We start from the raw sequence: 12,822 nt of genomic DNA, 5'->3' as shown, positions 1-12,822 counted from the left end.
CCTCCTGCATGTAGGACTTCAGAACAAGGCCTTGGCAGTGACAGCTTTGCACAGCCACAGACTAAATCTGCGGATCAGAGTTTAGCTGGGGAGCATTGACACAGCTCAAACCAGCTGCTCGCTTTTTGAGTTGCTAATCCTCTTCCAGCTGCATTTCTCACTGAGATACTAAGCTGCTGTAGCTGGAAGCCAATACATTTTACTCCAAATTCATCTGCACTTAACCCGGCTGCACGCCAGAGACTTCATCCCTCCCACCTCTGTGTGGCAAAGCAACAACAGAACTAAAGGCAGGGCAAAATCAAATGCCCTGAAATACTGAAGGTAGGGTCCTCTTAACAGCAGCAGTGCATGAGGGGCTTTAAAATGAGGGCAGTAGGTGCAGGGTGGGTGGGAATTACACAGAGAGACAAGGCCACTACTGGAGGATGTGTTACACATTCGGAACATCCCACAGCACTTGCAACCAATGAAGTTGTTCAAACATGTCATCACTGCTGTAATGTTGGCCAACTCGTCCCCACTGACCCAGAGGTGAAGAACAGCTGTGTCCCACATTTTTTTTAAAAAAGGAAAAAGGTTTATTAACATATTTACAATATTTTCATTCTTTTCAATATTTACAAAATGTTTAGATTAAAACATTGCCATCCGTGTCCCTGTGGTGACCACCAGTCCCGGAAGGCCCCCAGAGAGCCAGTGGACACCGTGTGCTCCCTCCCCAGGGACACCCAGGCACAGATGTATCCTCAGAAGAGGAGCAGGCTGTCAGCTTGGACAGAACCCTCCGTGGCCCCAGTGTCAGTCTAACGAGGAGGTCTCCCGACCAACCCTCCCCGCTCCGCACAGGGTGCCCTAAGGTCAGGAGAGTGGGGCTGGAGTACAGCCAGAACCTGAGGAGCAGCCCCCACAAATACTCCAACAGGGACAGGCGGCAACCTCTCACACTCCACATATACAAGGAACTCCTCCTGGCCATGGACGTAGCAGGCGGCCGGGGAGTCAGTGAACGAACTTAAATATCTGTGGCACAGCAACGTTCTCCACCCCAGATCCCCGATGTAAAGAGGAGGACTCCCCCCACACAGAAAGACTCTCCCTTGCTGCTAGACAGCAGAACGAACCACGGCGAGTCCAGTCCACAGACAAAGGCAAGGAGGTGGAAGGTGCACGGAGAACACCTCTGCTCTCTGTGGAATGTCACAGAGGGCATTTCTGCAAGGTGGCTCACCTTGTGTGGTGCTGGCTCCTGAGGAGGGTTCTGGGACCTGGATCTGATGGTCCATTCCAGCCATGGGGGTGAGCCTGCACTCATGAACCCACCGTGACGGGATGGCCGGGGGCCCTGGCCACTTACCCCTATGGTGTACAACTCACTGCCCGGTCTGGCCCCTGCTGTACCTGGTCAGTCTACTCTGGACAGTGATCCGACAAACAATAGTGACAGGTCGCTGGTCTCTGGTCCACAAATTGTGTAAGGACACCTTCTCAAAGTCGACTGAAGTTTAAAGCACCTCCTAAGGATTGGAATCTAAGGAACGGATTCACTGCCAGGTTAATCACCATCACTGACCCATCGAGGACGTCTTCGAGAGGCAGTGCCTCAGGAAGGTGACGTCCATCACTACGGACCCTCACCAAGGACCTGACTGTGGACTTCAGGAAGGGGAAGTCAGGAGAACACACACCAGTCCTCATTGAGGGGTCAGTGGTGGAAAGGGTGAGCAGCTTCAAGTTCCTTGGTGTCATCATCACAGAGGATATATCCCGGGCCCAACACATCGATGCAATCTCAAAAAGGGCACACCAGCAACTCTACTTTGTTGGGAGTTTGTGGAGATTTGGCAGGCAAGTCTTTTCCCCAGGGTAGGGGAGTCCAAAATTAGGGGGCATAGGTTTAGAGTGAGAGGGGAAAGATTTAAAAAGGGACCTGAGGGACAACTTGTCACGCAGAGGACCTGAGGGACAGCTTGTCACGCAGAGGATGGTGAGTCAGAGGAAGTGGGTGAGGCAGGTACAACAGTATCATTTAAGAAGCACTTAGATAGGGACATGGAGAGGCAGGGCTTGGAGGGATATGGGCCGAACACTGGAAATTGGGACTAGCTGGGTAGGCACCATGGTCAGCATGGACTGGTTGGGCTGAAGGGCCTGTATCCATGCTGTATTGCTCTATGATTGTGTCAAGAGTCTACTTCGTTAGGAGTTAAGAGTTTGCTATCACAGCCTGGTACGGAGGCTCCAACACACAGGATCGCAAGAGGATGCAGAGGGTTGTAGACTCAGCCAGCTCCATCATGGGCACAACCCTCCCCACCATCAAGGACATCTTCAAGAGGCCTCAAGGCAGCGGCATCCATCACTAAGGACCCTCACCATCTGGGACATCACCCCTTCTAGTTACTAAGATCGGGGAGGAGGTACAGGAGCCTGAAGACCCACACTCAACGATTCAGGAACAGCTTCTCCCCTCCACCATCAGATTTCTGAACAGTCCGTGAACCCTCGAACACTACCTCGCTACTCCTTTTTGCACTACTTATTTTTGTAATTTATAGCGATTTTATGTCTATGCCGCTGCCAGAAAACAAGTTTCACATCATACAAGTCAGTGATAATAAACCTGATTCTGATAACGCTTATATCAATAACCAACGCAAATGTCCTGTTACACCAAGATGATCGTACAGTGGGAGTGGATGGGAAGAAATTGGGACGACTTCCCACCCCTTACGTTCCAAAAAATGTGCTGATTGGTAGGTCAATTGGCTGCAGTAAATTGTCCCTCATATAGGCAGGTGGGTAGGGAAATTTGGGGGTGGGGATGGGGGGAGGGAGGTGTTTGCAGATGGACAGGTAAGAGAGAATAGGTTACAGAGAAATATACAAGATATTTATTTATTAGTCATCGAAACACATAGTGAAACGCATCTTTTAACATTACTGAGAATGTGCTGGGGACAGCCTGCAAGTGTCGCCACGCTTCCAGTGCCGCCACGCTTCCAGTGCCAACATAGCATGCCCACAACTTCCTAACCCGTACGTCTTTGGAACGTGGGAGGAAACCGGAGCACCCGGAGGAAACCCACGCAGACACGGGGAGAACGTACAAACTCCTTACAGACAGCGGCCAGAATTGAACCCGGGTCGCTGGCGCTGTAATAGCGTTACGCTAACCACTACACTACAGTGCCGGGAATGGAACTGCTCCGAGAGCTGGCAGTGATTCAGAATGGCCTCTTATGTCATAAGGGATTGGGAATATGAGAAAATGCTCCACCCGCTAAGCTCATTTCGTCGTCCTCCTGCGGTGCACTGTCCAATCAACCCATTGTGTGTGTGCTAACTCTTCCAAAAGCAGACCCATTTAGTGCCACTCTCCGTACGTCTGTACAAACTATTCTCATTCCTTCTGAAGGCCACTATTGAATCAAACCCTAGATGGGGTATTCCCAGCCTTTACATTTAATAAGGGTATGGCTCTCTGGCCAATTCTCTAAGACTGTACCCCTTGGTTCAGCTAGTAGGAAGAGTTTCCCTTTTCTTACTCTCAGAAGCTTTGGGGTTTCAATCAACGCTATTAAATCACCTACATAGCCTTCTCTACTGTAGGGAGAGTGACTCGATGTTACAAGGGACAGGTGAATGAAAGGTGGTTCATGGGTGGCTGGGGAGGTACCTCACAGCTCCAGCCACCTACGAACCACCGCTCATTCACCTCGATGCAGTGCCACTGCACCAACCTACCTTGGAAGCCCTGTATGAGTGCCCCAAGCCTCACTCCAGAGATCTGAGTACATCATTCAGGCAGAAACTCCCACTAGAGTGGCAGGAGCCTCTCACAAATCAGACACAAAACCATGGCCCAATCTGCTCTCTCAGGCAGTACAAGATCCCACAGCTTTCCCTGATTCACCCAGTGTCCTGGCCAATCAACTTTACCACATCTGGTCATATTTACACAGTTGCTCTTAATGGGAGCTTGCCCTACACAGATTGCCTGCTGTGTTTGATATGTTGGACAAAAGCAGTGGCCACGTTTTAAAAAAAATCATTGTCTGAATCTTGAGAGCTTTTGGAAGCCAGCTCTTATCAGCCAAAGGCACAACTTTTAAGGGGCTCCTTAATGTTACTGCTTTGATCAGCAGTCTTATGTGGCCTGGTGACACTTGCTTTGTCTCCTACGAAGGTTGTTAGGACGTTTTATGACATTAAGGGCTGTGGTGATCAGGAATCAGGATTTACTTTTAATCCTTCTATCTAGCCCAGGATCACAGATAAGGAGTGAAACCTGCAGCCTACCTGGTCTGTGGGCATGGTATCAACACTGTAGCCTCTGAGGTGGTACAGTATACCAATCTCATGGCTCAACAAACTGGATATGGAATCTTTGAAATCTTATCCCCTTTCACATTTGAATCAAAGCTAGTTTCTTTTTCCCAGTGAATTGCAATGATTCCCATTTCTGAATGCAGCTGACATCCTTTGCAGCCACTCCCACACAATTTGTTTGTTTGCTCTTCAGACCCAGCCATCTGTCTCAGAGAGGGAGTGAGAAACCAGTTGCCATGCAGACTAGGGGTTACTTAGAAACCAGAGCCAACATCACCTGGCTCATCATCATTCCCCACAGAAACAAGCAAACAATGGTGAACAGCACAGGGCAAAGGTGGAGGAGAGAAAAGCAGGAGGGAAGTGAGAGAGGACAGAAGCAGGAGTGGGGGAAGGAGGGAGAGCACAGAGAGAGGCAGAGATCTGGACTGAGAGAGCAGCGAGGTTGGTACAGCAGAAGTGGTGAATTGGTGTATTATTGTCACACGCACTGAGGTGGTGTGAAGCTTTGTTTCGCATGCCGTCTATACAGATTATTTCATCACATCAGTGCATTGAGGTAGTACAAGGGAAAAGCAACGACAGAATGCAGAGCATAGTGTTACATTTACAGAGGAAGTGCAGTGCAGGCAGGCAATAAGGTGCAAGGACCATGACAAGGTCTATTGTGAGATCAGGGAGAACATTCATAGGGGAGGACACAACAGCAGTACTTCTTAGGGGATCGTCCAGTGAGGCCATTTGGGTAGAACTTAAAAACAAGGAGGATAGGGTCACTCTAGTGGGACTGTATTTATAGACCCCGCAATAGGCAGCGGGAACGTGAGGAGCAGGTGTGAAGAGAAATTGCTCATAGATGTAAGAATAATAGGGTTGTATTACAGGGAGATTTTAATTTCCCTGCTATTGACTGGACTACCCAGAGTGTGAAGGGACTACACGGGGTGGGATTTCTGAAGTGCATCCAGGAAAGTTTTGTGAGGCAATATATTGAGGACCCTACTTGGGAGGGTGCAATACTGGACCTTCTCTTAGGGAACAAGGTAGGGCAAGTAACTGAAGTGGCAGTCAGGGAGCACATTGGCTCTAGTGACCATAATTCTATTGCGTTTAAGACAGAGATGGAAAAGGATAGATCAGATCCACAGGTCAGGGTCTTAAACTGGAGCAGGGCTAATTTTGGGGGAAATTAGGCAGGATTTAGCAGAGGTCGATTGGGTGAGCCTGTTTGAAGGGAAAGGAACGAATAGCAAGTGGGAGGCTTTTAAAAACGTGACATCAAGAGTCCAGGACTGTTAGGGTGAAGGGTAAATCTGGTAGTTTAGGGAACCTTGGCTGGCAAGTGATATTGAGGCTCTGGTCAAGAAAAAGGAAGTATACCTTGGGTTTAGGAAGTCCAGGATGAGTGAATCCTTTGACGACGATAAAAAGATTAAGCGTATTCAAGAGGGAAATCAGGAGGGCAAAGAATGGGTATGAGATGGATCTGATAGGTAAGGTTAAGGAAAATCCCAAGTTCTATAGCTATATAAAGAGTAAAAGGGTGGCTAGGGAGAGAGTAGGTTCCCTTAGCAGGCTGCCTATGTCTCGCGCTGCAGGAGATGGGTGGAACTTTTAACCAATATTTCTCCTCAGTGTTTACTGAGGAGAAAATCATGGTTGCTTAAGAGATAAGGGAAACTAGTGGAGATGTTTTGGAGGAAATTCATATTACCAGGGAGGAGGTATTTGCAGCCTTAAGGTGGATAAATTCCCAGGGCCTGACAGAGTGCAAACTTGGAATTTGTGGGAGGCTAGAGAAGAAATTGCAGAGGGCCTTAGCGGAGATATTTGCTTCATCATAAGTTTGAGGTGATGCATTCTGGAAAGTCAAACGAGCATTGGGCATATACTATGACCAGAGGGACCTAGGGGTACAAGAGCATAGTTCATTGAAAGCAGCATTACAGGCAGATAGGGTGGTAAAAACAGTTTAGCACGCTGGCCTTCATCAGTCAGGGCATTATGTTGCAGTTGTACAAGTCATTGGTGAGGCCGCACTTGGAGCACTGTGTGCAGTTTGGGTCACCCTGTTATAGGAAAGACGTGGTTAAACTGGAAAGAGTGCAGAGAAGATTTACAAGGATGTTGCCAGGACTCAAGGGCCTGAGTTACAGGGAGGGGTTGGCCAGGCTGGGTCTTTTTTCCCTGGAACATAGGAGAATGAGGGGCGACTTTATAGAAATGTTGAAAATTGTGAGAAGCATACATAAGTTGGATGGTAACAGTCTTTTCCCCAGGGTAGGGGAGTCCAAAATTAGGGGGCATAGGTATAGAGTGAGAGGGGAAAGATTTAAAAGGGACGAGGGGCAACTTTTCACGCAGAGGGCGGTGAGTATATGGAACGAGCTGCCAGAGGAAGTGGTTGAGGCAGGTACAACAGTATCATTTAAGAAGCACTTGGATAGGTACATGGAGGGGCGGGGCTTGAAAGGAGATGGGCCGAATGCTGGAAATTGGGACTAGCTGGATGGGCACCATGGTCGGCATGGACTGGTTGGGCCAAAGGGCCTGTATCCTTGCTGTGTTGTTCTATGATTGTGTCAAGAGTCTACTTTGTTAGGAGTTAAGAGTTTGAGGAGATTCAATATGTCACCAAAGACTCCCGCAAGTTTCTACAGATGTACAGCGGAGAGCATTCTGACCGGTTACATCACCGCCTGGTACGGAGGCTCCAATGCACAGGATCGCAAGAGGCTGCAGAGGGTTGTAGACTCAGCCAGCTCCATCACGGGCACAACCCTCCCCGCCATTGAGGACATCTTCAAGAGGCAGTTCCTCAAGACGACAGCATCCATCACTAAGGACCCTCACCACCTGGGACATGCCCTCTTCTCGTTACTACCATCAGGGAGGAAGTACAGGAGCCTGAAGACCCACACACAATGATGCAGGAACAGCTTCTTACCCTCCACCATCAGATTTCTGAATGGTCCATGAACCCACGGACACTGCCTCATCACTACTTTTTTTTGCACTATTTATTTATTTTGTAATTTATAGTAATTTTATGTCTTTGCAGTGTACTGCTGCCACAAAACAACAAATTTCACAACATGCAAGTCAGTGATATAAATCTGATTCTAACTGCACCAATTCATCTCCATCAATTAGTCTACAACTGACCTGGACTTGTGGTTCCAAAGTCATCTGTTCTTTCTGAGCATGCTGGAGTCCTCTCCCTCTCCAATTATCCACACTCCAAAACCTTGTTACTTGAAAACAAACCACCCAATTTACGCCTGACTGAATCAGTACAGCTTATATCCACCAGTTCTCAATGGTCTTAATGTACTGCCACTGAATAATTGTATCTGGAGCAACACACAAGGTGCTGGAGGAACTCAGCGGGTCAGGCAGGGAAATGGACAGTTGATATCTTGGGCTGAGACCCTTCCTCAGGACTGGAAAGAGGGGAGATAGCCCGTATAAAAGGGTAGGGGGAAGAGGTGGAGCAAGAGCTAGTGGATGATAGGTGAATCCAGGTGAGGGGGGCAAAGATAGGGAGGTGATGATGGTGGTGGTGGTGGTGGGGGTGTGCAGAAATAATGCAAGAAGCTGGGAGTTGAAGCTTGTATCTGGAGGTTAATTCTGAACATCACTCCATTCTCATCGAGCAGTGACTTCTAATCCACACCCACCGATACACCTTCTCTCCTCTCTCAGTGTACAGGAAGTCCCTGGGTTACGAACGCCCGTACTTACGAACTGACCTCCATAAAGCCTACTATTTTTTAAAAAATCGAGTTCCACACAATGGTTCGTACTAACGAACGGGCGGACTACTTTGCGTGACGCTCAAAATACTGCGCGTTTTAAGCGGTTCGTCGGCCCGAGGGAGAACTGTTACTGCATTATTATATTTATGATGTTTTAGGTAAAATATATACTATATACTAAGACAAACATTTGACTAATTGACGCTAGATGTGAACTGTACATAACTGTTCCGACCTACATACAAATTCAACTTACGAACAGACACAAAAACAGAACTCGTTCGTAATCCGGGGACTTCCTGTACTTGAACATGGCTGGGTAATGGAATTCATAGAATGATACAGAACAGCAGGAGATCTTTTGGCCCATCTGTACTAGCTCTTATTGGTTCCCAGCCTCCCTGCTCTCTCGCCAATAGTTTTGCTAACTTGCTTCCACCAAGTATTTATCCATTCCCCTTCTGAAAACTCCAGCTGAATATGCTTCCATTACCCTTTCAGGCAGCATGCCCCAAGTCAGAACACAAAATTGAAAGGCAAAACACTGCACTTGCTGGAAATCTGGAAACACTAAGTGGGTCAGGCAGCATCTGCAGAGAGAGACACACAGTTAATGTTCCAGATCAGTGACCAGCAATCATGATGGAAGATTGTCAACCCGAAACCTCAACTCAGTTTCTTTCCCCTCAGATGCTGCCTGACCAGCTGAAGATTCCCAGCATTTTCTGTTTTTATTCCATACAGGTCCTCGCCAGTTATGACAGGGTGCTGTTTTTGTGAGCAGCTCATAACCCGAACAATTTGCAAGTCGGAAATGCGGCTGAAACCTAGTTCCCACCCGGCAGAAAATGCCTGGAGCCCCGCGGCAGCCAGGAAACCCCTCCCGCCGGTCTCCCACACGCTCACCATACAGAAGTCGGGCATTGGTATATGGAACGAGCTGCCAGAGGAAGTGGTTGAGGCAGGTACAATAACGACATTTAAAAGGTACTTGGACAGGTACATAGACAGGAAAAGGTTTAAAGGGAAATGAACCTAACTTGGGCAAATGGACTAGCTTGGATGGGAATCTTGGTCAGTATGGACCAGTTGGGCTGAAGGGCCTGTTCCTATGCCAAATGACTCTGACCTGTAAAAAGATTCTGCTCATTTCACCCTTTGGTTCTTTTGCCAATTAATTTAATCCTCTGATCACGCCTGAAAGTAAATCACTTGATTTACTCTTTTAAACCTCTTGGGATTTCAAACAACCCTTTTAAATCTCTGCTTAGCCTTTTCTGTTCTTCTCCAGACTCTCCTTGTGAGCCAAAGTCTCTCTTCCCTGGGACCATTCCAATAAATCTCCTCTACACACTCTCCAAGGCCCTGATATCTTCCCTAAAATGTGGGTCCCAAAATTGGTTGGAATACTCTTGTCTGGGGATAACCAGTGTGCACGTCTGTTGGTAGTATCTACAGGAGGCACTGCCTCAAGAAGGCAACATCCATTATCAAGGATCCCCACCATCCAGGCCGTGCCTTCTTCTCACAGCTACCATCGGGCGGGAGGTACAGAAGCCTGAAGTCCCACACCACCTGGTTCAAGCACAGTTACTTCCCTTCAACTATTTGGTGCTTGAACCAACCTGCACAACCCAAATCACTACCTTAGTACAGCAACACTATGACCACTTTGCACTAAAATGGACTTTTTTTTGTTCTAATTGTGTTCTTTCTTGTAAAAATTGTGTATAATTTATTTAATTTATGTTTTTCTTATAATGCTGTTAATATGATGCTCTGTGCCTGTGATGCTGCTGCAAGTAAGTTTTCCATTGCACCTGTGCACACATGGACTTGTGCAGATGACAAGAAACTCTGACTTTGACGTAGCTGAACTTGGAGACTGGCTCCTATATACACTGCTCATTGTGGAACTTGCATTACACTCCCTGCTCTGGGAAGAACAATCCCACGTTTGCCAGTCTTTCCACCCCACCAGTCCCATTTATTTGATTTTGCAATGTTAATCATTTATAAACCTTCCTTTGTACGGCAACTCTCACTTACCCCAGGCAGTGTCTTCTGCTCATGTAACGCAGTCTGTGCTTTCAATGCAGACTCCCTCGCACAGTACGTCAGGAAGGCGCAACCTTTGTGGGGTAGAAATCACAAAATCACCATGGGAATCTCGGAAGTTTCACTGGTGGGTATGGTAGCTAACCCCAGAGATCAGTTACTTAACCTGCACTAAGGACTTCCCTGGAGTTGCCAGGAATTTAATATTAACTTGACTCTACCACAATTACACCTACAGTATCTGCAGGAGATGCTGCCTCAAGAAGGCAACACCTATAATCAAAGATCCCCACCATCTTCTCGCAACTACCATCAGGCAGGAGGTACGGAAGCCTCACCAGGTTCAAGAACAGCTACTTCCCTTCGACCATTTGGATCTTTAACCAACCTGCACAACCCTAATCACTTAGAGTTTAGCAACACTATGACCACTTTAATAACTTTGCACCAAAATGGACTTTTTTTGTTCCAATTGTGTTCTTTCTTGTAAAAATTGTGTTTAACGTGTGTCTTTCTTGTGAATGATGCTTACCTGATGCTATGTGGCTGTGATGCTGCTGCAAGTAAGTTTTTCATTGCACTCGTACATACACGTACTCGTGCCTATGACAATAAACTTGACTTTACAACATTTAAAAGACATTTGGACAGGCACTTTGATAGCGGAATATGGGCCTAACGCAGACAAATGGGAGTAGTGTAGATCAGCATCACAGTCGCCATGGACCAGTTGGGTGAGGGGCCCGTTTCTGTGCTATACAGCTCTATGACTATAACACAAAGAAAACAGATAAAACCATAGAGTACATAAATTATATAATAAAGCCTTTGAACAATTTTGTTAATTATAAAAAAAAATTGAGGGGGAGAAAAGCTATCACTCAAAGATCAGTGGGAACAGTTATGAAACAGTGAGCATTACATCAGCTATGGAAAATGACACAAACCAAGATTGAAGGCCATGCAATAAAAAGATCTGTGGCAGCAGAAGTAGAAAATGGGAAACGGAGAACAGTAGTTGTGTTGGCAACAGGGAGAAGTGTAAAGGGTTTTCTGAATAATTATTACTGGAGCAGACTTGGGTGCACAGGTTATATCTTTAGTTTGCAGATGAGACCAAACTTGGAGGTTAAGTGAATTGTGAGGGTGGCGGCAATAGACCTCAACGCAATAGAGACAGCCTGGTGGACTGGGCAGATAGGTGGTGGGTGAAGTTTAATGCTGATAAATCAGTATCAGATTTACTTTCACTGACGTGTATGATGTGAAATTTGTTGTTTTGCGGCAGCAGTACAGTGCAAAGACAAAGTTACAAAAATAAATAGTGCGCAAAGGAATAACGAGGTAGTGTTCATGGATCATTCAGAAATCTGATGGCGAAGGGGAAGAAGCTGTTCGTGAATCATTGAGTGTGGGTCTTCAGGTTCCTGTACCTCCTCCCCGATGGTAGTGATAAGAAGAGGGCACGTCCCAGATGGTGAGGGTCCTTAGTGATGGATGCCTCCTTCTTAAGGCATCGCCTCTTCAAGATGTCCTCTATGGTGGGGAGGGTTGTGCCTGTGATGGAGTTGGCCGAGTCTACAACCCTCTGCAGACTTTTGTGATCCTGTACATTGAAGTCTCCGTACCAGGTGGTGATACAACCAGTCAGAATGCTCTCCACTGTACATCTAAAGAAATTTGCAAGGGTCTTTGGTGACATACCAAATCTCCTCAAACTCCTAATGAAGTGGAGCCGATGGCATTCCTTCTTTGTGATTGCATGCGTTACATTTTGGTTGGAAGAATAAGAGACAATATAAACCGGAGGGCACAAATCTAAAAGAGGTACCAAAACAGGGAGACCTGGGAGTATATATGTACACGGTTCATTGAACGTGGTAAAGCACATTTAGAAAATGGGTAAAATAGGATAGGGGATCCTGGGGTTTATAAATAAAGGCTTGGAATACTAGAGCAAAGAAGTCATGATGAACCTTTACATAACACTTTTTGCTCACAACTGGAGTACCAAGTCCAGTTCTGGGTGCTACACCTCAAGAAAAAAATGTAAAGGCTTTGGAGGGGGCACATGATTATTTTTAAGCAACAAACAATCTGCTGGAGGGGCTCAGCAGGTCAGGCAGCATCTCCCGCTGAGTTCCTCCAGCAGACTGCATGTTGCTCCAGATTCCAGCAACTGTGGTCTCTCATATTTTAAATGGCTGTGATCCCGAATGCATTACAAGAGTGAGTAGTAAAGACAGATTCAACTGCAGCTGAGGAAGTGTCTGAAAGGAAATGGGCAAAGGTTAGGAATGGGGCTAGCTGGAATGCTCTCACACAGAGATGGCATGGACAATGAGGCACATGGCCTCCTTGCGTGCTGTAACCATTTTCTGACCAACTAATCAGGTCACAAAGATTCTATTTGCTTTCCGATTGGCTGTCAGAAGGTGGGGGCCTGAGAGGATAGGCGAATTGGGTAAACAATGGGGATAGCTGGAGGCAGATCATGTGATAAAATCTCTAAGAAACAACTAACAAGGGTTGGCAACCTACCCCAACTCCTTCAGCTTCATAGATGACCAATCTCGAACACCTAGTACTACAGCAGGTAGGCAGTAACCAACCGTCTGACTGCGGAGGGTATCACAAACCATCCCATCACTGAGCGCTGCAGACACCATCCAGC

The 12,822-nt window shown here is 47.0% G+C and overlaps 1 protein-coding gene across 5 annotated transcripts in view; it reads right to left on the bottom strand.

Moving 5' to 3' along the window:
- The window catches only part of LOC127587552 (CUGBP Elav-like family member 3-B), a 50,901-nt gene that overhangs the window by 25,689 nt on the left and 12,390 nt on the right, over positions 1 to 12,822 (bottom strand). For 4 of the 5 annotated variants that reach the window (XR_007958790.1, XM_052045985.1, XM_052045984.1 and 1 more), the window contains one exon: positions 10,140 to 10,222. The exons of the other annotated variant lie outside the window; for it this stretch is intronic. Coding sequence is in view for 3 of the 4 variants with exons in the window: in XM_052045985.1 (XP_051901945.1) it covers positions 10,140 to 10,222 (83 nt within the window). In the remaining variant the exon portion in view is untranslated. The remainder of the gene's footprint in view (positions 1 to 10,139; positions 10,223 to 12,822) is intronic. 5 annotated transcript variants of the gene reach the window in all.

This window comes from Pristis pectinata, chromosome 40, assembly GCF_009764475.1.
Source record: "Pristis pectinata isolate sPriPec2 chromosome 40, sPriPec2.1.pri, whole genome shotgun sequence".
NCBI classification, from domain to species: domain Eukaryota; kingdom Metazoa; phylum Chordata; class Chondrichthyes; order Rhinopristiformes; family Pristidae; genus Pristis; species Pristis pectinata.
This window is presented reverse-complemented; position numbering and strand designations above follow the sequence as displayed.